The following is a 23,529-nucleotide window of genomic DNA, read 5'->3' as shown; positions in this document are numbered from 1 at the left end:
TGTGTGTACCGGCAACACGGAGGCTATCCGATGCTACTGGTGTGTGTGAGGAATTTCCCGTCAGTTCATTTGACAGAAGTCCTCAGCTTCAGACCCAGGCTGTCTTCTTTCATAGTAGTCTCAAGAAGTCCGAGTGCGGGTATAGAGAGCCGTGAATGTGTACAGAACATCCGCTGCTGTGGCCGTGTGATCCCACATACCCATCAACAGGGAAGACGGGACACAAACAAGGGGCCAGCCAGGGCACACACAGCCTCCGCTGCAGCCAGACGGAGGTGCCACGGCACAGCAGCAAGTGCAGAACTCCTCACCTTTTGCTCTCTTTGGAGCCGCGACGGTTTGAATGATGGCCTCCACGCATCAGCTCATATATTTGAATGCTTGGCCCCTAGTTGGCGAGCTGTTTAGGAAGGCGTGGCCGTGTTGGAGGCGTGGCCCTCTTGGAAGATGTGTGTCCCTAGACGTGGGCTTTGAGGCTTCAAAAGTTCATGTCAGACTTTGTCCCTCTGACTCAAAATTTTGGGTCAGCTGTGAGCACTCAGCTACTGTTCCAGCACTACGCTTGCCTGTCTGCCGCCATGCTCCCGCCATGCTGGTCATGGACTCACCCTGTGAAACTGTAAGCAAGCTCCCCAAGTAAATGCTTTCTTTTATAAGTTGCCTTGGTCAGGTGTCTCTTCACAGCAATAAAACAGCGACTAAGACGAGGATGTGCGCCAACGTCCTGGCTTCATGGCCTTAGATGGGTTGATTTTATTCTGGATTGACTTTTTTTAAAAAATTTTTTAAAATACAGGTCTCTGGTAGCCCAAGCTGATTAAGGACTCAATATGGGGACCATTGAGATGACTCAGTGGTAAAAAGGTTTTTGATACGAAGCCTGAAGACCTCAATCTTATCCTTGGAAGCCATGAGAAGACCAACTCGTTTAATGCCCTCTGACTTCCACAAGACACATGGGACCCACCCAAATAAATAAAGTCAAATACTTTTTAAACATAACATGTAGCTAAGGATGGACTTAGATTCTCCAGTGGTTGTTCTTCAGCCATTGTGAGCCTGACCCCCGTGCCAACCCCTCAGCAGTGATTCTCTATGTAGTTGGTCTCATAAGTTGGCCCTGACTGAAGCTTTTTGGGAAGAATACTGGAGAGGTGACCATGTGCTTTCTGTGTGTGTCATACCCAGGGTATGTGATGTCACCATGACTCATGGCTGGTGATGAGGAGTCTGCCAGAACTCTCCACTATTTTCCTAGGGTTATTTTAAGGACTGTGTGATAAAGAGAGACACCTGGGGCCTCAAATATACCATTGTGTTCTATACTGTGTACAAGGGACACAGGGACACAGGTGTCAGTGAAAGCACTTGTTTACATCAGCCACTCAGGGCTGCGTTCCTCAGCTCTCCCTGTTTGTTTTTAAATTTTTTATTACATTTATATACTTGTGTGAGTGCATTCAAGCACAAGCCAAGACATGTATGTAAAGAGCAAAGGAAAACGTGTGGGAATCTGTTGTCCCCTTCCACCGTGAGTCCTAGGAATCAGTCAGCTCTCGGATTGCAAATGCATTTAGATGGGGCACATCACTCACTACACTGCTCTGGGGTTGTTTTTTTTTTTAAATGGTAGTAATGAGAATTGAACCTAGGAACTTGTGCATGCTAAGCAAGCACTCTATCACTGAACTACACATGAAGCCCCATGGTACCTTTTCTTTCCTTTTTTTTTTTTTTTTTGGTTTTTCAAGACAGGGTTTCTCTGTGTAGACCTGGCTGTCCTGGAACTCACTCTGTAGACCAGGCTGGCCTCAAACTCAGAAATCCGCCTGCCTCTGCCTCCCAAGTGCTGGGATTAAAGGTATGTGCCACCACTGCCCGGTGGTACCTTTTCATTTTAAAGCCTTTACTCATTTTAAAGTTTTATGTGCATGAGTGTTTTGCTTGCACTTAAGTGTTGCATGTGCCTTCAATGCCAGCAAGAGCAAGTTTAGATCCCAGCACCCATGGCAGGCAGCTTACAACTTCCTGTAACTCCAGTTTCAGATCTGATGCCCTCTTCTGGCCTTTATAGGCACTGCACACAAGTGCACATATTCATACACAGACACACACACACACACACACACACACACACACGCACACACACACCACATAAATAAAAATAATAGAACTATCTGGACATGGTAGCACAGGCCTTTAATCCAAGTACTTGGAAGGCGGAAGTAGGTAGATCTTAGTGAGTTCAAGGCCAGCCTGGTCTACATAGCAAGTTCCAGGCTAGTCAGAGATTCATAGTCAATAATTATAATACAAAATCTTTAAAAAATTAACCATCAAAGGCAAAGAGAAAGTCATAACATTGTAACTGGCCCCTTGAAGCTGACCCCTGGTCTCACCCAGCTAGAACACCCTACTTGTATAGTAAGTAACTAAGGAAGAAGCCATAGTCCAAAAGGTCATAGAAAGGTCAGTAGCATGCCCATCATCTCTCACGAGACAGTCTTAACTAAGCAGCAAGGGGCTGGCAGAGAGAAATCTAGGCCCTAGATCTACCCCTGCCTTGGCTGGGTTTATCAATCTGTTCCATGTTACTATAGTGAAATGTTCAAGACTGAGTAGCTTTATAAAAATGCATTCATTCAGTTTAATATATGTCCTGGAGGTTCAAAGGCTCAACACTGAGCGATGCTTTCTTGCTGGCAGAGTGCCCAGTAAGTGCAAAGCATTGAATGGCAAGAGACAGGGAGTATGAGCATGTCCTCCGTGTCCTCCCAGTACACATACTTTTTGAGACAGAATTTCTCATAATGTAGCTCTAGCTTGACTGGAAAAGGCTAGGTGGACCAGGCTGGCCTTGAGCTCTAAGAGGTGCGCTTGCCTCTGCCTCTTCTCTTCATATGAAGCCACCAGTATTCACTAACTGGGCCGCCTTCTGGTGACTTCATGTGTCCCAATCACCCCTCAGTGACATCTCCTCGAAAGTCCACACCTGGGTTAAGTTCTGTCCTTTTTATGGAGTCAGGGTCTTATGTAGCCCAGGCTCCACCATGTCAAGGGTGACTCTGAACTGTTGATTCTCCTGCCGCCACTTTTTGAGTTCTAGGACGACAGGTGCCTGCTGGGCTTGCTCACTTTCCTTTCCCTGCTTCTTCCTTTTCTTAGCTACAGATCCAGTTTGAGGCTAACCTGGGCTACATAATAATAGTTATCCTAAAATCCTAAAAAATAGCTAATATCCTCAAAATAGTTAATCCAGTGATCAAGCACAGTGGCACAGGATGCTTATCTATCTATGCCCGGGTCTACAGCAGCAGCGCCTGCAGTGGCGTGCACTGCATCTGCAGGTCTCCATGAATTCAAGGCCCGCTGGAACACACTGCAAGAATGGAGTTGTGTGAGAATTCTGAGTGCTCTAAGAAAACAAGGCATGACTCTTGTGACCTCAGTTTCTTCAAAACACAGAACTGTTCTTGGAATGTGTTTTCGTGCTCCTCCCCCAGGTGTAGTGGATAGGAGTGCATTTACTTCAGCTGTTGTTATTCATGTGCCTCTATGGGAAAACATTTTTGTGCCACGTGTGGCCTTATAATTGAACACTTCACCCATGCGATGCTCCTTAACCCTCAAAGTGTAACTTGCCTGAAGATCTGAGTTACAGGTGCCTATTGCATGAGACTTTAGTCTGCCTCACGTTGAGACCCCGCTCTTCCAGGTTTACACTGCCAAACAGAGCCATAAACAAAGGCTAGCCAAGTCTATATAAAGAGTTCTAGGCCAGCCAGGCCAAGCAACATAGTGAGACCCTGTCTAATCAAAACAAAAGGACCGGGGCTATACCTCGGTGGGTAGAGTACCTGCCTACAATGTAAGAGGCTCTGAACTGTATCCCATCACTGGAGACAATGCATAGTGGTACAGGCCTGCGATCCCAGGACCAAAGAGGCAGGAAGATCAAAGCCAAATTCAGCTACACAGAAATTCAAGGCTAGTCTGGGCTATACAAAACCTTGTCTTAAAATGATTCCTTATGGGGTTGGCAGGTTGACTTGGTTAAAGCACTACGGAGTTTGATGGCCTGAGTTCAATCCCTGGGACTGGCAGGATAGATTCTAGCAAATTATCACCACATGCACCACCCCCAAAGTAAAACAATGTTAAAAATGCATTTAAACTGGTCAGTGGTGGCACACGCCTTTAATCCCAGCACTTGGGAGGCAGACAGGCAGATTTCTAAGTTTGAGACTGGCCTGGTCTACAGAGTGAGTTCCAGGACACAGCCAGAGCTACACAGAGAAACCCTGTCTCAACCCCCCCCCCCAAGCGTTTTTAAAACAAAAAACCTCTATTTAACCATTATATATATATATATCATCTATACATGCACAGAACAATTCCAGGGGGATCCAATCATCTACACACACTCCATAGGCCTTTCAGCCCTTCGTGTGGGTGGTCTGAAGAGTCAATCTAGACTCCCTGTTGGGGCGGGAGAGAGGGGTGTCAGGAATGCATGTCCTTCCTCACAGTAGCACTTGTACTTATATGGCCATCTCACATAGATGAATTCAAACTTCAAAAATTTTTATTAAAGGGCGTTAAAAGTGCTCGAAGCCAAGCCTGATGACCCAGGTTTCATCCCAGTACCCACATGAAAAGAACATTCCCCCTAAGTTGTCCTCTGACTTCCATACGAACGTGCTCACATAGATTTACACACATAACACACGATAAGAATAAACATAGCTTGACATTTGTTAAAGCTGTTGGCAGTGTTGCCCACCTGAAGTTCCAGCTGTTCAGGAGGCTGAACCCTGAGGGTCTCTTGAATCCAGGGTTTGAGACCAGAGTGAGTATCATTGCAAGATCCTGACTCAAACAATTCAAACAAACAAGCAAACAAACAAACAAAACCCGTTTAGTAAAAAGAATAAATCCTGGGACTTGGGGCTGTGGCTTAGTTGCCAGCGGTAGAGTGCTTGTTTAGTACGCAAGAGGCCCTGGGCTCCGAACCGGATGTGGTGCTTCCAATCCGTAACAATAATAATTTACCATCACGGGGGAGGAAACTGGACCGAACGGACGCCGGGGCACCCGATCCAGCGCTTTGGCGCAGGTACCCAAGGTCTCCAGGCTTCTGGCGTTCAGTGAGAGGCAGGGCCTGTCCCTGAAGCGAAACCAGTGTCTTCCCGCCTTCCTATTGGTGGATCTCTTCTTGAGGGCGGGACCTATCGTCATAGGCTTTTCTGATTTGCTGTCACCTTCGACTCGTAACCGGAAGCTCTGTGGCTCAACATGACGGCGCCCAGCGGTCCCACCGAGCCGGCTCGGGTCCTCGGCTGGCCGCGTGAGTAGGTGGGTCGCGTGTGGGAAGGCTATGGGACTGTCTACGATTGGGGCGTCCACTTCCAGGCCTGGTAGAGCCGGGGAGGATAACCTTCAACTTGGCCTCAGAATCAGGGCACTGTGACCTTTTGGGGTGCAGGCTTGGGAACGTGTGAAGAAAGGTTGCTGGGCACCTCTTGCTGAAGGCGTTCGGTTTCACAGGTGGGACAGCGGACTCGGGCCACACTTGGTCTGTGAGGCAGGCATTGGAACCTTCCAGCCTCTCTCAGAGACCCGGAATTGTGCCAGGCCACCCACATACATACACACACACACACGCACACACGCTACCTCGCTGTTAAGATTTTTCTACGTTTTGTAGAAACTTACTACTTATTCACGCACAGTTGATCGGTGTTGGGCATTTACCATGTACCAGGCACTGGCCTAGCTGGTGGAGACACAATGAGAAAAACATTTTTAAAAAGTATTACCTAAGAGAACCAATTATTGAGCAAATCACAAACAAACAGAACAGGTAATTTCGTGACTTCAGAACAGTGATTGTTGCAAGCAATGTGTTTTTCCCTGAGACAAGAGTCTTTATGTATCCCAAGCTGGCCTCCAACTCATCACTGCTCCAGCCTTCTGAGTGCTGGATTACATCCATACACCAAGATAGTAGTAGGCAGAGGGTAAAACAAGTTCAAAGCCTGTGGGACCAATAACTTGTCTTGTTTCATAAACAGTGTGGCTGGAGCTACAAGAGATGGGGGAAGTACAGCAGGTAGAATCCATCCGATGTGTATTTACTTTGAAGTTTTTATTTTGGTTGTGGGGGGAGCATACATGTGCCATGGTGCATGGTGGAGGTCAGAGGACAACTCTGCAGTTTTATGCATACACCTTATGTTGGTTCCAGGGTTTGAACTCACTCAGGTCATTAGGTTTGCTTTGTTCTGACAGCAAGTTCCTTTCCCAGCTGAATTATCTCTCCCGCTCTTATTTATTTAAATTTTAGGCAGGACTTTACTGTAGCTCAGACTGCCATGGAACTCACCAGCTGGTTTGATTCTGGAGGCCATCCTCCTGCCTCAGACTCCCCAGTGCTGGCTTTACAGATATAACACCTATCACGAGTGCATTTTTTAAAAATATTTATTTACTTTATACACTGTCGCTGTCTTCAGACACACCAGAAGAGGACATTGTATCCTATTACAGATATGGTTGTGAGCCACCATGTGGTTGCTGGGAATTGCACTCAGGACCTCTGGAAGAACAGTTGGTACTCTTAACCACTGAGCCGTCTCTCCAGCCCCTCACTAGTGCATTTTAAGACGGTCCCACTATGTAGCCCTGGCTGGTCTAGAGCTTGCTATGTCTATATAGATCTGTCTCACCTCAAGCTCAGAGATCTGCCAGCCTGTGTCTCCCAAGTGCTGGGATTACAGGTATGTGCTATCACACCCAGCATTCAGGGATGTATGTTAGTGCATGTACACATGTAAGCACCTGTGTACAGAGGACAAATGCCAACCTTGGATGTTGTTCCTCAGGCGCTGGCCACTGTGTGTTTTGAGACAGATCTTTCACTGAGACATGTGGCTCACTGATTAGGTTGGCTAGCAGCGAGCTCAGAGACCTACCTGTTTCTGCGTCCTCATATTGCTCAGATTGCAAGTAGCTTTGTATGTATGTCCTGGGGATCCAGCTCAAGTCCTCATACTTTCAGGGCAAGCATTTTATCAATAGAGCCATCTTTCCAGCCCACCTTGTTTCTGTTGTTAAAAGCGTTCCTTTGCAATGGAGGGAAGTAACTAGAAGTGCAAGAGAGAAAGGGCAGAAACATATGCAGGGAAGCAGACCATGGACTAGTGCAGTGACCTGCAGAGGAATAGGTTTGGACGTAGTCTCCAGGACTATCTGATTGCCTGAATAGGGGCATAGTGAACACTGAATGATTCCTACAGTATGGCTTGAATAACCAGGAAGGATGGTGGTTATTCTGACTAACCTCCAGAGAAGCACAGTAAGCAAAGGTGTTGTCAGTTAGTGTTCCCTGAATGGAGTTTGGAATGGCTGGTTTGTACCAAAGTTATACTTAGGTGTGGGAGCCAGACCTTTAGGGAACCATGAGCATAACACTCTAATACACTTAGGGGCCGCCTATGAGTATTGCAGTGTAGATTCTCACGTGGCCTGAGGTGGAACCAGCATTTTACAGGTCCTGGGACACAATTTGCAAGGCAGAGTTTTAGAGTCTTCTTATCTAACCATGCAAGGATCTACCATCAGCCACACCATCAGCCTCTTACTGGGGGATTCTAGGGCAGGGGCTCTACTATTGAGTCACACTACCAGCCCCTCACTGAGGGAATCTAGCAGAGGCTCACTGGGCCCAGCAGCTCACTGGAGGAGTCTAGGCCACGTCTGTACTACCCAGTAACAGCCTGAGTCCAGTCCAGTTACATTTCCTCAGGCCAGCAGCTGTATCTCTCACCTAAAAGTTGTCAGAAGTGTGTACATGTTTCCACTAAGCCTGAATCTTCAGGTTTTGTGCTCCCAGGGCATTTGTCTGTACCCTCAGCTTTGCAGACACTGTGGACATTGAAAGGCATCTCATGATTGGTCAAGAAATAGGCATGGATGCCAGGAAGAAACCCAAGGACATTAACAAAGGCTATAGGGGAGGGGACATCACTATCTGATACTTGGGAGAAAGTGAGAAAGTTGAAACCTTGAAGTTGCAGGGCAGTGGGGCGCATGCCTTTAATCCCAGCACTTGGGAGGCAGAAGCAGATGGATTTCTGAGTTCGAGGCCAGCCTGGTCTACAGAGTGAGTTACACAGTGAGGACAGCCAGAGCTACACAGAGAAACCCTGTCTTGAAAAACCAGAAAAAAAAAAAAAAAAGAAACCTTGAAGTCATTGCTTCTTCAAAGTGTTGAGCACACCAATTCATTGGACTGCCATTACTGACATGACTAGGGTAGCTATCAGGTTGCTGAGGAAGGAGCCAGTTCATTGACATGACTTAGGTGTAGTTTTAATGACCAGAAAGCAGGGAGTGGGAGGGAGGTTTTTGAGCCAAGTTGGGAGATACTAGAAAAAGTATTTGTTTTGTTTTTCCTTAAATAAGTTCTCATAGTAGCCCTGACTGGCTGGGATCTCACAGAGGCCTGGCTGCCTTTACCTCCTGGCTGCCGGGACTGAAGGCGTGCATTATGACGTCAGGCTGAACTGGAGGAAGTTGCTACTCGCTTGGTTTTACTTACTGATGTGCTCTGTGCCTGTGCCCGCAGCACTGGAGGAGTGGAGGTCAGAGGACGACTTGTGGGGTTAGCTCTTTCCTTCCACCCTTGATCACAGGGGTGGGATTCTGCATGTTGTCAGACATGGCAGCGGCTGCCTTTATCTGCAAAGCTGGCTTGTCAGCCCCAAAGGCATTTTGTGGTTGTTGTTTTGTTTCCTTGGTTTTCTTTTCCTGTTTTTGAGACAGGTTTTCATGTAGCCCAGGCTGACTTCATACTTGCTGTATATGCAAGTCTGATTCTCTTGTTTCCACCTCAGTGCTGAGATTTACAGGTGTATGCCACAACACCCATCTCCAGAAAGTTTTAGTGGTAGCAAGAACAATCCAAACTCTTCCTAACATGTTCTCTGTGCCCTAGTTACCCTGATACCAAAACCAAACAGGTATACTAAGAAAACTACAAACTAGTGCCTCATGAATACAACTGTAAAATTCGCTCACAATGGGCTTGCAAACATGCAAAAAGAATTCTATTAGGGTTGTTTTGTTTTGTTTTTCGAGGCAGAGTTTGTCTGTGTAGCCCTGGCTGTCCTGGAACTCACTCTGTAGACCAGGCTGGCCTGGAACTCAGAAATCCGCCTGCCTCTGCCTCCCAAGTGCTGGGATTAAAGGTGTGCACCACCACTGCCCGGCTGCAAGATTAGTTTAATATCTGACCATTTATGTATATATTAATAGAACAAACCCTTAAAATTACATGATTATTTCAGGCAATGCAGAAAATATTTGAGAAAATCCCACACTTACTCTTTTTATTTGTTTGAAACAATATCTCACTGTGTAGAGCAGGCTGGCTGCGGTGGTCACTGCAAGTGTCATAGCCAGCAGTGAGACAGTCCAGATGAGCTTAAGAATGAAAGCTGGGTCAGCAGAACTTAGCTGGTACTGGTTCCAAACTTCTGGAGTCTAATGTCAAGTGATTTATTTCTTAAACATTTAAGCAGTGAAACTTTGGGGCTAAGTTTCCATGTGACAATAATTACAACAACGCTTAGGCATGGCTGCATCAGAGCTCCCTTGCAAAGTTTATCTCTAGCACAGCACCTGTCCCTCAAGAATGGCTTCTGTTGATGGAGAACAGTGTTCAGGACAAAGGCCCGGGAGGAAAGGATTGTAGTAAGCATAAGGCTGGGTTCTACTGACTGAGAAACAGTGCTCAGGACAAGGGCCCAGGGAAGAATAAGCAGAATAGCAAACTCTTTTTCAGAATACATGGGACCTCTTTCATGAGAATGGGTTCTACTGACTGAGACAAAGTCCTCAGGATTCTGGGGGGTTCTATGGGGCTGGCTTTATAGAAGAGCAAAGATTGCCAAGTATTTACACATTGATTTCCAACCTTCTGGATGGAAAATGGGAGTCAGTTTCTTCGTCTTTAGTGCTGTCTGTAAGCTGTGCCCTATCTATAGATAGCCTCGAACTCACAGAGATCTGGCTGCCTCTGCCTCCTGAGTGCCACCATGCCCAGTGAAAGAATAGATTATTTTGCCAGAGTTTAGGAGCCAGACAAGGCTGTGTACTCTGGCCACGTGTCAGTATTGTACCAGAGCTTCCAGTAGTAGCACTCAGGCAGGAGGAAGGAATAGCGCTGCCATGGAGATAGTGCAGGTAGTTAAGTACTTTCTGCAGGAGCCTGACCACCTGAGTTCCATCTCAGGTACCCAGGGTAAAAAAAGAGATGGGACTGGTGAGATGGCTCACTGGATAAAAGTGCTTGCTGCCAAGCATAAGGTCCTGAGTTCAATCCCCAGCACCTACTTGGTGGCTCACAACCATCTGAAACTCCAATTTCAGAGAATCCAAAACCCTAGTTTGACTTCTCCAGGTACCAGGCACTCAAGTGGTGCACATACATAAAGGCAAAATATTCATACATATGGCAAAAGAATTTTTTTTAGTTAAACAAACAAACAAACAAACCAGCCAGGTGGCAGTGACATGCCCAGCACCCAGGAGGCAGAGGCAGGTGGATCTCTGTGAGTTCAAGGCCAATCTGGTCTACAGAGTGAGTTCCTGGACAGCCAAAGCTACACAGAGAAACCCTGTCTCAAAAACAAACAAACACACACACACACACACACAAAGAAAAGAGGAGGAGGGCATTGAGATGGCTCAGGGGATAAAGGTGCTTGCTGCTAACCCCAAGGACCTGAATTCCATCCCCAAGGACCCACATGGTAGAAGAAAGAACTCAGTATTGCAAGTTGTCTTCTGTGCTGGTGTCTGGCACATTTGTATACACATTCAGGAATGCACACATAAAGTTTTTTAAAAAGTAGTAATAATTTTGTCTGAAGCCACACCTGTTGTCAGGTGGCTCCTACTTCTGAGCCCCCTCTCTTATTTTTCTTAAGATTTTATTTATTTTATTTATATGAGAACACAGTATTTGTCTTCAGACACACCAGAAGAGGGCATCAGATCCCATTACAGATGGTTGTGAGCCATTTGCTGGGAACTGAACTCAGGACCTCTGGGAGAACAGTCGGTGTTCTTAACCACTGAGCCATCTCTCCAGCCCAAACCTTCTCTTAACCCTTGTGCTCAAGGCTGTCTTCTTTTCCTTTTAAAGCTGGAGGAGGCAAAGAAAGGGGGGGTCCTTGGGGCTCACTGACCAGCCAATCTAGCTGAACTGGTAAGCTCCAGTTCAATGAAAGGCTGTCTCAGAAAATATGGTGGTACATGCTGTTAATCCCAATGCCCCAGAGGCAGAGGTTGGGGATCTCTGTGCAGTTTGAGGCCAGCCTAGTCTGCATAGCAACTTCTAGACCAGCCAGAGCTACATAGTAGGACATTGTCTCAAAAAGGGGGTTGGGGAGCCTGAGAGTGGAGAGGTGGCTCAGCCATTAAGAGCACTCCCAAAGGACTAGGTTTGATTCCCAGTACTCACATGGTAACTCAGCCATCTCTCACTGCAGCCAACACCTTCTTCTGGCCTGCATGGGCACTGGGCATGCGTGCAGTACAACAGAGAGACATGCAGGCAAAACACCCATACATATAAGATAAAAGTAATTTAAAACATCTTTAAAAAAGCCCGATGTCATGGCAGTCCTACAGTGAGGTAGAAGGCTATTGAAAAGTTGTTCTCTGGCCCCCACAAAAGTATTATAGCCTGTGAACCTGTGTATACACATACACACAAAATAAACATACAGATCTTTCAAAAAAACTGAAGTAGAAGAACTGCCAGGCATGAGCCATAAGCCTGGAAAGCTAAGTTCAATGCTGAGACCCACATGGTGGGAGAGAGGACCGATTCTCCACGCTATCCTCTGACCTCCACACAAGTGCACGCACGTGCATGCACACACACACGCACAATAAATCAGTAAATATAATTTGAAAGTTTGCCAAGCATGGTAGCTCACACTTGTAATCTCAGCATTGGGGAAACAGAGGCAGGAGGTTCAGGAATTTAAGACCGCCCTTGGATACCTGGGCAATATGATACTCTATCTTAAAAACAACAAAATGAAACAGAAGTAACCCTTGGAGTTTGGTGGACTAGGCTCTTCTGTCTGAACGGTGCTCTTTGTCACAGTGATGCCCTGTCTCATGGAAGGTGTGCTGCAGGCTAATGCTGTCCCAATCTCTCTCACTTAGGTGTGGTTGAATCTACAGAGGCATGAGCTGGGTGCAGGTCAACTTGCTGGCCCGAGGCCTCTCTAGGGGCTGGGGAGGCATCTGCAGGACTGCCCTCTCAGGAACTCCCTTTGCTCAGGTAACCACAGGCTGGGCATTTTTGGGAGGAGAAGGGAAGGCCTGGGCTTTGCTCTCACCCTCTCAGAATCAGACCCCATCTCAGGCACTTAGGAAGGAGAACCAGCTGTAAACGAGAAGCTGTTACACAGCCTCTACTCCACCTCCAGCAAGGCTTCAGTCCTGAAGGCTCCATAACCTCCCCACACAGCACTACCAGCTGGGCCAGGTATTCACATACAGGAGCCTGTGAGGGACATTTCTCATTCTGACCATAACAATCTGCCTCTCTCCCGGGCCCCAGAGACTCCTGGCAGTATCATAATGCAAAATGCATTTCATTCAATTTCAAAAGTTCCTTATGGTTTTTCACAGTATCAATATCATTAAGTCCAAAGTCTATCCTGAGACTCAGGCAATCTCTCAACTGTGACATCCTAAGAAGTAGAAGTAGATCACACACTTCCATCAGGGAATGAATGGCACAGACTGTGTCTTCCCATTCCAAAAGGCAGGAGTGAAGCCATAATGAAGAAACACTGAACCAAAGCAAGAGTGATATCCTGGCAGGGCAAACTCTCAGCCCTGTAGCTCCAATGTGTTAGGTGTCAGTTCCAACACGCTCAGATAGCCCTACTCCTCTAGCCCTGCCGCCCCAAAACATTCCACGCCCCAGACTGGCTCCACTCCCTGTGTGCGGCTGTCCTTGGCAGAAATCTCATGGCTCTGACATCACCAATATCTTGAGGTCTGCTCAGCAACCCAAGCTTCTCTTTCACAGACTGACACAATGGTCTTCTGGGAGTACCCACCTTCTCAGGACTCTTGCTTCCTTCCTGGCTTCAAAGCCAGTACCATACAACAGGCCAGGCTGGCTGCCAGCCCGTGGTACTTCATCACAGTAACAGAAAAGTTAACTAGGACAGAAGTTGGTGTCCATAAGTAGGGTGGTTGCTGTAAAGACCCTGACCTTGTTATTTTGGGAAATTTGGTCTAGACAAACAAGTGATTGCTGTAAGCAGAGTTTGATAGGCCTACGGGGAACTTCTCATTCAGACTACAACGGTGTGTGGTGTGTATATATGTGTCTTAGTTAGAGTTTTATTGCTGTGAAGAGACACCATGATCAAGGCAACTCTTATAAAGGACAACATTTAATTGGGGCTGGCTAACAATTTCAGAAGTTTAGTCCATTATCATCATGGCAGGAAGCATAGCAGCGTGCAGGCAGACATGGTGCTAGAGGAGGAGCCCAGAGTTCTGGATCTTGATTCAAAGGCAATCAGGAGAAACAGGCTTCCAGGGAGCTAAGAGGGGTTCTCAAAGCCTGCCCTTACAATGAAACATTTCCAACAAAGCCACACCTCCTAATAGTGCCACATCCTGGACCAAGCATAGTCAAACCACCACACTGTGAAACTCGGGTATGCACATGTGTGGATGCATACATCTGTGTCAAATCTGTGTGAGTGCTTTATCCTCAGAGCCATCAAGCTGGTCCTGCTGATACTTCTTGACGTTTTCTTTGTGCATACACACAAACATGTATATGTGTGTGTGTGTGTGTGTGTGTGTGTGTGTGTGTATGTACCATATGTAATCCCAAATGGCCTTAGAACATGAATGTGTGGTTCAAGCAAGCTTTGAGCTCTCAATTCTCCTCCCATAGCCTGGGGGTTGGGATTTCAGGCGTGTACTACCATGTGGCAGTGTAATGTCCTGATATCTAAGCTCCTAAAAGGTCTTCCATGATGTCCAGGGTACCTTTGTTAGGAAACAGAAAACAAAAAGCAGAACACCATCCTTTCTCCCCAGGTGGTCCTCCAGGCTCCACGAGGCCTCCACTGTAGTGTAGTTACACACAAGGATGAAGTGTGGTTGGTTCCTCGTCCCCCTGACCCCCAAAAGAAGCCCATCAAGGGTCCAGAAATGCATGAAGACCTGTTCAGGCCATCAGGAAATGGGGAGCAGGACAAGGCAAGCTTCCTGAATGCAGTGCGCAGCTTTGGGGCACACAACGTACGCAAGCGTGGCCACGTGGACTTCATCTACCTAGCATTGCGCAAGATGCCAGAGTTTGGTGTGGAACGGGATTTGTCAGTATACAACCTGCTGCTGGATGTTTTCCCCAAGGAGGTCTTCCGGCCCCGTAACGTTATCCAGCGCATCTTTGTCCACTACCCACGGCAGCAGGAATGTGGGATCGCCGTCCTGGAGCAGATGGAACGACACGGTAAGGGAAGTGGGCCCAGCCTTCCTTCACACCCTGCTCCACTCTCCTCCTTTCTGGTTTCCAAGTCCCTTGCTCGCCCCTCCCTCCCACACTCGTGCTTGCGCTCACTCGCCCCCCCTCCCCAAACTCTCCCTCTTCCAATTATTGAACCTAGGGCTGTAGACAAGTTGAAGGATGACTCACCTGGGACGCCTCAGGGCTGATCCCCAGTATCTAATAACCTCAGGTGCATACCTGTCATCTCAGCTCTTGGCAGTGAGGGGTACACAGAGGTTCAAGCCCATCCTTCACTACATTTTTTTTTTCTTTTTAAGATTCAAGATTTATTTTTAATCAGGTGTATGCTGTGTGTTAGTGGGTGTGGGAGTTCTGGTGCCCAAGGAGGCCAGAACAGGATGGTGGATGCCCTGGAACTGCAATTAAAAGTGGTACAGTCCATGTTCCTAATTACTGAGCCATTTCTTTCTCCAGCCCTCTTTCCCCAACACATACACTTTACATGGTCTTGTATAGCCCAGGCTGTTCTTGAATTTGCTGTGCTGAGTAGCCATGCCTGGCTTTGGCTGGTTTTTGCCTACTGTTTCGAGTGCTGGGATTACAGGCATGTGCTATAGTGCGCTGTTTATATGGTGCTGGAATTCAAGCCTTCAGCTGTGTGTACTAGACCAACACTCTACTCAACTGTACCCTAGCCTCAGCCTCAGCCCCAAACAAAACAACAAAAAACATTGATGGGCCAGATGTGGTCGTGCACACCTTTAACCCCAACACTTAGAAGGCAGAGACAGGCAGATGTCTGTGGGTTCTGTTCTACAGATGATAAACTTCCAGACCAGCCAGGGCTACCTACATAGGTAGTAGCAAGACCCTGTCTCAAAGTAAGAATAATGAAAAAATCATGAAAAATAAATTCCTTTTAATTCTGTTCTTCCTGACTTCAAACTTGTGTCTAACTATATCCTGCCTCTCTGAGGCTGTGCTTGGATCTGCCCAAAACAGGAGTCATGCCCAACACAGAGACAGAGTTCTTGCTGATTCAGATATTTGGGCGCAAAAGTTACCCCATGCTCAAGTTCTTGCGGATGAAGCTGTGGTTCACCCGCTTCAAGAATATCAACCCCTACCCAGTGCCCCGAGATCTTCCCCAGGACCCTTTGGACCTGGCCAAGCTAGGCCTGCGACACATGGAGCCTGATCTCAGTGCTAAAGTCACTGTCTACCAGGTACGCATTGCTGTTTATACTGCAGCCACCATCCCTGGCCGGGCTTTATTGCTTCCCTGGGTTCTTCTGCTGGTGTCCTGACAGTGATCATGGTCATTCCTTATTACCGCAGGTAGACCTGTCTTAGTCTATTTACCCATTGTAAGAAAAGTCCCTATGTCCTCTTCTTGTTGCTGTAACAAAATTCTGCAGGCTGAGTACATTATAGAGAAAAGAGCAGCCAGGCACAGTGGCTCATATCCTTAATCCTAGCACTTGACTGATGGGCCAGGTGTGGCCCATACATATGGAGCTCTGTGTCAGCCAGAGCTTCGTCCCTATAGGAGAGGGACTGGGGGTGTGGCTCAGTGGGAGGATACCTGCTTTCCTTGTTCAGGGCATGTGGCTGCATTCCTAGTGGTGTGACAAAAGAGAGAAGCTTGTCTTTATGCTGTATGCTTTATGCTAGGCAAGCACTCCCAGCTGGTCAGGTTCTTGGTGCCATCTGAAGAACTGTTACTTTCTGTTACTGCCATTTTTGCGCATGGATAAACTGAGCTACGTAGGTACAGTGACTTGGATGAGGTCAATGGGGTTGAACTTAAGCGGGATGGCTTCAGGGTAAACTCAGTGCTGGCACTCAGGCCAAGCTGGCTACAAGGAAGGAGAGAAGGGCTACTTCTAGTGATGTGGTGCAGTTGCTCAGGAAGCACCCCCTTCCCTTTGCGCTCAGGCTCCCCTGTAGAGGTTGGGGAGTCACAGCCCTGCTCTTCCTTTCAGATGTCTTTGCCCAGTGACTCAACAGGCATGGAAGATCCCACACAGCCTTACATTGTAGGTAAGGCCCCAGCCTGTCCCAGTTTCTGCTGGATCCCTCTGAGCCCACTAAATGAACTTCTGGGCCTTTTGCTACTAAGGCACCAACAGGTTCTCATCTCTACACCAGGAATCCAGAGTCCAGATCAGCAAGCTGCCCTGGCCCGCCACAACCCATCCAGGCCTGTCTTTGTTGAGGGCCCCTATCCTCTCTGGCTTCGTAATAAGTGCATCTATTATCACATCCTAAGAGCTGACCTGCCGCCTCCTGAGGAAGAGGTGAGTCACTGCCGAGCCTCAGCACCTAAGTTTGATCCCTAGGGCCCATGTGGTGGAAGGAGAGATCTGACTCCTACAAGTTGTCCTCTGAGTTATACAGGGGTATGCATAAATGGTTTTTAAAAAAAGACATAAATAGCAGTAATCAGGAGACAAAGGCAGGCAGAGCTCTTGAGTTTAAGGCCAGCCTGGTCTACACAGTGACTTCCAGATTAGCCAGTACTACAGATTCTGTGTTGGGTGTGGGGCTGGCACTGTCCTGAAGGCTCAGCTGAGGGACCAGGGTTTGTGTTCCGGCCTCTAATCCTGCCTGCTTTTTGCCTGAGGTAGACAATAGAGGAAATCCCAGAAGAGTGGAACCTGTACTACCCAGTGAAGCTGGACCTGGAATACTCAAGGAGTGCTTGGGACAACTATGAGTTTGACGTGGATGAAGGTAAAAGCAGGTCTCAGCAACCTGTGTGGTACTGTTTCTCTACTCTCCACACAATGAGGGGTCATGTGCCCCCCAGGATACCTCTCCTTGGCTACTCTCTCTCCCCTTGTAATATCTTTTATGGAGCATTCTACACTGACTAGTGACATGACCAGAATAGATACAAGCCTTAGGTCAGCAGGGAACAGTCAAGTTATATTTGGGGGAGTTAAGAGGCACATGGTAGCCTCCAAGTTAGGGGTCAAACTTAGTTTCTTGGTAGTATCTGAAGCAGCAGGTGGCATGGCCCAGGGGAAATGTAGAACATTTATGTGGCAAAGGGGGCTGTGTGTGAACTCATGGAGGTGCTCATGACAGGAGGTCAGAGTACCTCAAGGTGGTGAGAGCACAAATTCCTCTGCTAACAGTGACAGAAGGCCCTGTCTTCGCTATGTGCATGGCTGGTGCCCAAGATCAGGCAACATTGGTCAAGTGGATTCAAGGCTTGCAGGAGACCAACCCAGCCCTGGCACAGATCCCAGTGGTGTTCCGCCTGGCCAGGTCCTCGGGGGAGCTCCTGACAACCTCAAGGCTGGAGGGACAGTCCCCTCACCACAGTCCTCCCAAGGGTCCAGAGGAAGATGACGAGGCCATTCAGGCACGGCAGCAGCAGGGTCAAAGTTGAGTCAGAGCTGGCATGAAGAGAAAAGACTGGACTGGTATGAAATAATATGGAGAAAATAAAAAAATCAAAACCTCTTCCCTGGACTTGTGGCTTCCCTTCAGATGTTAGGCATGGGATCTTCTGCGTTTACCACCTCAGGACCCTCCTTTTTAAAAATATATCTTTTTAAAAATTCCATTTATGTATTTATGGTATGGGGGGGGGATGTGTGGAGGTCAGAAGACCATTTGCTGAAGTTTGTTCGGGCATTCAACCCTGTGAATCTGGGAAATTCAACTCAGATTGTCAAGTTTTCCAGCAAACACCTTTCCCTGCAGAGCTATCTTGCTGGCCTTTAAAAACATCTTTTAAATGTATTTACCTTTATTTTATGTGCACTGGTGTTTTGCATGTGTGTATGTCTAAGTGAGAATGCCAGATCTTGGAGTTACAGACAGTTCTGAGCTGCCATCTGGGTGCTGGAATTTGAACCCAGGTCCTCTGAAAAAGCAGTGTGAGTGCCCTTAATTACTGAGCCATTTCTCCAGCTCTTTTGAAAAAAATCTTTAACCACACTGCCCTAGAATTCAAGAGAGAAGCAAGGATAACCTGAGTTTCTGGACCCAGCTGCCTCTACCTCCCAAATAACTGACTGTAAACAGAGCGCACTTCCAAGGCCCGAGCCCGACGGACTATGCGCATGCGCAGCTTTGGCTAGTTGTCCCCGTTTGGCGCCGCGGGCAGAGAAGACCCTGTGAGAAATTTCCCGGCGGCGCAGACTAGGCGCGCCACTTCCGGTCGAGGCTCCTAACAACGGGGGAGGCCGGTAACCAGGGAGGGGGGGGATGGCGGAGCGGGCTCCAGAGCCCGGGGCGGAGGCGGAGGCGGGCGCAAGCGGGGAGGCGGCGGCAGAGGAAGGCGCGGCAGGCAGAAAGACTCGGGGCCGGCCGCGGCTCACCGAGTCGGACCGGGCACGGAGGCGGCTCGAGTCCCGGAAGAAGTACGACGTGCGGCGCGTGTACCTGGGCGAGGCGCACGGCCCCTGGGTGGACCTGAGACGCCGCAGCGGCTGGAGCGACGCCAAACTCGCCGCCTACCTCATTTCGCTGGAGCGTGGCCAGCGTAGCGGCCGCCACGGGTAAGGGGGCGCGGGGCCGGGAGAGGGAGGGAGCGAAGAAGCCGGAGGGAGGGACGAGAGGAGCGGGGCCCCGCCCCCAGAGCGCGAGGCCCCGCCCCGGGCATCCTGGCGGGCCTTGGTCTCAGGCTTAGGCAGCCCAGACCCCTCACGCGCCTCCTCGCGGCTCTGCCTCCGACCCATTGACTACCCAATACAAGCCTTGCCCCACCCCTCTGCCCGCCTTCAGAAGCTCTGACTGGCCCGTCTGAGGAGTCGACCCCGCCTCCACTGGCCTGGCATGGTGCTGTCTCTCAGGTGTAAACCTCCAAAGGTGCTGGGCACTCTTGATTTTCTGTGTATGAGTGCCTTGCCTTCGTGTATATATGTGTACCACATGCATGCTTACGGCCTGCAGAGGTCAGAAAAGGGTGTCGGATCCCCTGAAACCACCATTGTGAACCACCGTGTAGGTTGTGGGAATCAAACCCCAATCCTCTACAAGAAAGCGTCTTAACCCAGCCACCTCTGTTTCAACTACCATGTCAGGGCTACTTGGGTGCATCCTGACTAAAGGCATGTGCCAGGCTTGACATGAGAGCTCTTTTAAGATTTTATTATTGTGTATTTGTACTGTGTGATGTAGGCCTACATGTGGAGGGCAGAGGACAGCTTTGCAGAGCTAGTCCTCTCCTAGCATGTGCGTTCTAGGGATCAGACTAAGATCATGAATGTTTCACCACACTGTAGTTGTCAGAGTATTGCTAAATTGTCATGTGCTGCTTGCTCATACTAGAAGCTGGCTCTGAAAGTATGAATGCCCCCTCCAATTTGAGACTCAAGCATGTTTGTCTCAGTGTCCTCCAGTGCCTTTTGTCTGGGATAGGGTTGGGCCCTCTTACTCTGGGACAGGAAGAGAACAGCAGAAATGCCCAAGAGTAAAAAACCCTGTGCCCTTAAGAACAACAAGAAGGTGAAGCATTTCCAACAGAGATTACCCCTGTTGTCCCGTAACACAGATATCCACAGTGGAAAGAGAAGCTGGAAGGTCAGCTGTGGAAGGAAAGCTCAACTTGGATCTCCAGCTGATGCCCCAGCTTCCCAGCCAGTTGCTGCATGTTGTGAACACTGGATTTGATAGTATCTGTCTGGCTTGCAGCCAGAGCTACATAAGAATACTCTGTCTCAAATAAATACAGAAGGAAAACAGAGAGCTCAGGAAGGATGTGGCCCGTAGTGAGGCTTCAGGCTCTCTGGTTGTGCTCTTGTTTGCACTCATTTGGATGAATGATCCTTTAAGGGTTGATTCTAGGCCCTCAAGAGGTTGGCTCAGTAGTTAGACCATCTGTTGCTCTTTCAGAGGACCTGGGTTTGGTTCCAGTCACTGGACTGTGGCTCACAACCATCTGTAACTCCCGTTCCAAGGGACCTGGTGCCCTCTTCTGACCTCCATGGGCACCAGGCAGGTGCAGAGACATGAGTGCAAGTAAAAACTTATGCACATGAAATAGTAAAATTATGTTTTAAAAATTATCCAGGCATAGTGGCACATGCCTTTAATTCCAGCACTTTGGAGACAGATGCAAATAGAGCTTTTTGAGTTTGAAGCCAGCTTTATTTATATTTTGATTTCCAGGATTGCTACAGGCTACACAGAGAGACTGGGGTCTCAAAACAAAACCAAAAATACTTTGATTTTGATTCTGTGGGGTAGTAACCAGCCAGGAGCAAGGGGTATAACTTGGTGGAGTGTCTAATGCATGAAAAGCTCTGGGATGGGTGCATGTGTGCGTGTGCACACACACACACACACACACACACACACACCTAATAGTTGAGCATATGGCTTCATCAGTAGCTTGCCTTCATCATGCATGAAGCTCAAGATTCATTGCATGTTTCTAATTCCAGCACTTCAGAGGAAGGTGTTTGCTCCCAAGCCTGATGACCTTAGTTGATCCCCAGGACACGTGGTATAGGGAGAAAACTCCTCCTGCAGGTCATCCTCTGCCCTCCATACACAAGCACTGTGGCATGGTCCTTACCCTACAAGTAAATAAGTGGAACACGTTCTGTATAAAAAATTAAACTCTTCCATTGAAGCATGAGTAGTAAGGGTAGGCACTGGGAGGCCAGGACAGAGAAACTTGCGGTAATCCTCCTCTGCTGCCTCTCGAGCGCTAGGCTTATAGGATGAGCTGCCCTAGGGCTTATGTGGTTCAGGAGAAGGAAACCTGGGCTCTGTGCATGCTAGGTATGTGCTCCAATATTTTCTTCATATTTTTTCTTTATTTGCTTTTTTGAAACAGGGCTTTCCTATATAACCTAAGCTGGCCTTTTCTTGGTATAGTCCAGACTGGTCTCAATTCATGATCCCCCACCTCTGCCCTCTGAATGCTTGGGAGACAGGTGTCAGCACCGCTCCCGACTAACGTTTCTAATAATTGGTGGTGGAATCTGTAGATACAGAGGCTGACTCTGCATCCGGGGCATGTGTCTCACAGGGTAGGAATCATGGTGCCCTCTCAGCCTTCCTCCCACTGCCCCACATCCCATCTACCTGGGACTTTCCAAGTGCCAGGGCTCTCTGAGCTAAGTAATGGTGAGAGACCTCCAGTCAGGGCTGCTGGCAGCAGCAGCTGCCCAAGCCAGAGACTGCTGAAGGGAGCAGGACAACAGACATGCAGGCGGCACCCCAGAGCAGGTAGACTGCTGTCGATTTCTGCCAGGCCAGGACTTGGACCCCCTGGGCCCCAATTCACCTTCACCACCTCTCTGTGTTACAGGAAGCCTTGGGAGCAAGTCCCCAAAAAGCCAAAGCGGAAGAAAAGTAAGTGGAGCCCAGCGTGGGGAGGGGTGGGAGCATGCAGAGCACGGCCTGGAATTGGCCAGTCGCTATCCCTGTCCCTTTGCTACACTGTCAGAAGGGAGACGGAAGGAGACGTCAGTCTCTACCCTGCCTGCTTGAGGCAGTATGTCATGAATCTAAAGCAGCCCCCACTCACTATGACCTCAGTGCCTTGCCAAATACTCGGGTTTTGGGTCTCCATCATGCCCGTCAGGGTGGTTCAACAGAGAACCAGCTGGTGGCAGTGAGCCCTGCTCTGCCTCTTTTTTGATGCAAAGGTCTTATGTAGCTTGTTGGCCTCAAAGTCATCCTATAGCTGAGGCTGACCTGTATTCCACAACACCAGGCTCAGACTGGTGGGTGTGCACCACCAGTTCAGCTCACGTGCTGCTATGATGCAGCCCAGGGCTCCGTGCATGGGAAGTAGGAACTCTGAGACTAAGCCATGTCCCCAGCTCCCCAGCTTAAAAAGTATTTTCACGTGCATTTATCCTTTTATTTGTGTGTGTACATGCATGTGTGTGTACTTCACAGGTGTGGGAATCAGAGAACAACTTGTGGCAGTTGATCCCTGCTTTCTACCACATAGGTTCTGAGTATTTAACCTGGGTGGACCAGATTTGATAGCAAGCACCCTTATTCAGTCAACCGTCTTGACTGCCTGCTTTGTTTTTTCTGGCTAGTTTTTCTGTGTAACCAAGGCTGGCCTCAAAACTCAAAATCGCCCTGTCTCAGGATTAGAGGCATGCCTAATAAATATTCCCATTCCCAGCTTTGACACGCAAGTGAGCCGTAATCTTTCCTATACAGCCCCAGAGGGTTAGGAGTGCCAGGCTGCCAATGGAGCCGCTGTGGAGGGCCATGTCACTGACGTCCCTCTCACTAGGGTGGACACCCTGGGCTCACTCCTGCAGCCCAGGCACCTCTTTTGGCCTTCTCTCCCTTCCAGCCTTACAGGTGGAGGACAGTCCCACCCCATCATACTGTGCTAGGCCTCAGCCTTCCTCAGGGCCTTCATGGCTTCTTTGCTCCCCCCTGCCTCTCTGTCCCCAGATGTAGAATTCTGGTTTGCCCCTGGCCACTCACTTGGAGCTGCCTGACCAGACTGTGGCAAAGCCAAGATCTAAATGCAGGCAGTCCTGTTCTGCCATGTCCACCCTCCAGCACCCTTACCATGTCTGGAAGCTCTTGCCCTAGCCAGTCCCAAGGAAGCAAAACTGATCTATGTTTCTGCCCTTGTGGGGCTGGCACTCTGCTGGGGAAGACAGACAAGATCCGTCTAAACAGATGCCACAGGCAGCCTCTTTGTGCTTCTGTAAACAAACCAACATTGGCTTAGACTGACACTGGGAAGGGTGGCTTCTGAGAAGAGTGTACAAGGGGGAAGATTTCTGAGTGAAGGCACCTGGAGGAATGGCCTAGCTTGTGCAAAGGCTGGGGCAGGATCATGTCTAGCCCATTTGAAGGACAGCTAGGCCATGTGGCCAGAGGGAGATGGAAGGGAGGTCATGGGACCTGGCAGTGCCATATGGCCTTGCTAGCCACCTTGGCACTTGCTGCTTTTTCTCCATCCCCTTTGAGGTGGTAGCCGCTGACTTTTGAGTGAGAGAGACTAT

At 48.7% G+C, this 23,529-nt stretch overlaps 2 protein-coding genes and 1 long non-coding RNA gene across 4 annotated transcripts in view; 2 read left to right on the top strand and 1 right to left on the bottom strand.

Annotated features, from left to right (window-relative positions):
• Positions 1-4,897: 4,897 nt before the first annotated feature.
• LOC114618151 lies at positions 4,898-19,132 on the bottom strand. Its single transcript, XR_003710924.1, has 3 exons — positions 18,974-19,132; positions 14,452-14,553; positions 4,898-5,776 (listed from the first exon to the last, which is right to left on the bottom strand). It is a non-coding gene; the product is annotated as an uncharacterized LOC114618151 (long non-coding RNA).
• Positions 5,277-18,046, top strand: Ecsit (ECSIT signalling integrator). The gene is made up of 8 exons (XM_028763816.1): positions 5,277-5,355; positions 12,247-12,364; positions 14,158-14,575; positions 15,575-15,798; positions 16,558-16,615; positions 16,724-16,872; positions 17,203-17,308; positions 17,716-18,046. Exons 2-8 carry the CDS (start codon positions 12,269-12,271, stop codon positions 17,970-17,972), a joined length of 1,308 nt encoding a protein of 435 aa, XP_028619649.1. The 5' UTR covers positions 5,277-5,355; positions 12,247-12,268; the 3' UTR covers positions 17,973-18,046.
• Znf653 (zinc finger protein 653) overlaps positions 18,761-23,529 on the top strand; it is an 18,097-nt gene continuing 13,328 nt past the window's right edge. For both annotated transcript variants that reach the window (XM_028763815.1, XM_028763814.1), the window contains exons 1-2: positions 18,761-19,089; positions 21,852-21,895. In XM_028763815.1, the coding sequence (XP_028619648.1) occupies positions 18,797-19,089; positions 21,852-21,895 (337 nt within the window). In that variant the 5' untranslated portion in view covers positions 18,761-18,796. The remainder of the gene's footprint in view (positions 19,090-21,851; positions 21,896-23,529) is intronic.

The sequence above is a fragment of the Grammomys surdaster genome, unplaced genomic scaffold, assembly GCF_004785775.1.
Source record: "Grammomys surdaster isolate TR1022 unplaced genomic scaffold, NIH_TR_1.0 140, whole genome shotgun sequence".
Lineage (NCBI taxonomy): Eukaryota > Metazoa > Chordata > Mammalia > Rodentia > Muridae > Grammomys > Grammomys surdaster.
The sequence above is the reverse complement of the archived record's forward strand: the minus strand, read 5'-3'. Positions and strand labels throughout refer to the sequence as shown.

Bases quoted from the DNA above. Each gene is read 5' to 3' on its own strand.
- Ecsit (XM_028763816.1), top strand. From the start codon at position 12,269: ATGAGCTGGGTGCAGGTCAACTTGCTGGCCCGAGGCCTCTCTAGGGGC. The intron at 15,799-16,557 runs GTACGCATTGCT...TCTTCCTTTCAG, and splicing joins CTAAAGTCACTGTCTACCAG to ATGTCTTTGCCCAGTGACTC. The intron at 16,616-16,723 runs GTAAGGCCCCAG...TCTCTACACCAG, and splicing joins CACACAGCCTTACATTGTAG to GAATCCAGAGTCCAGATCAG.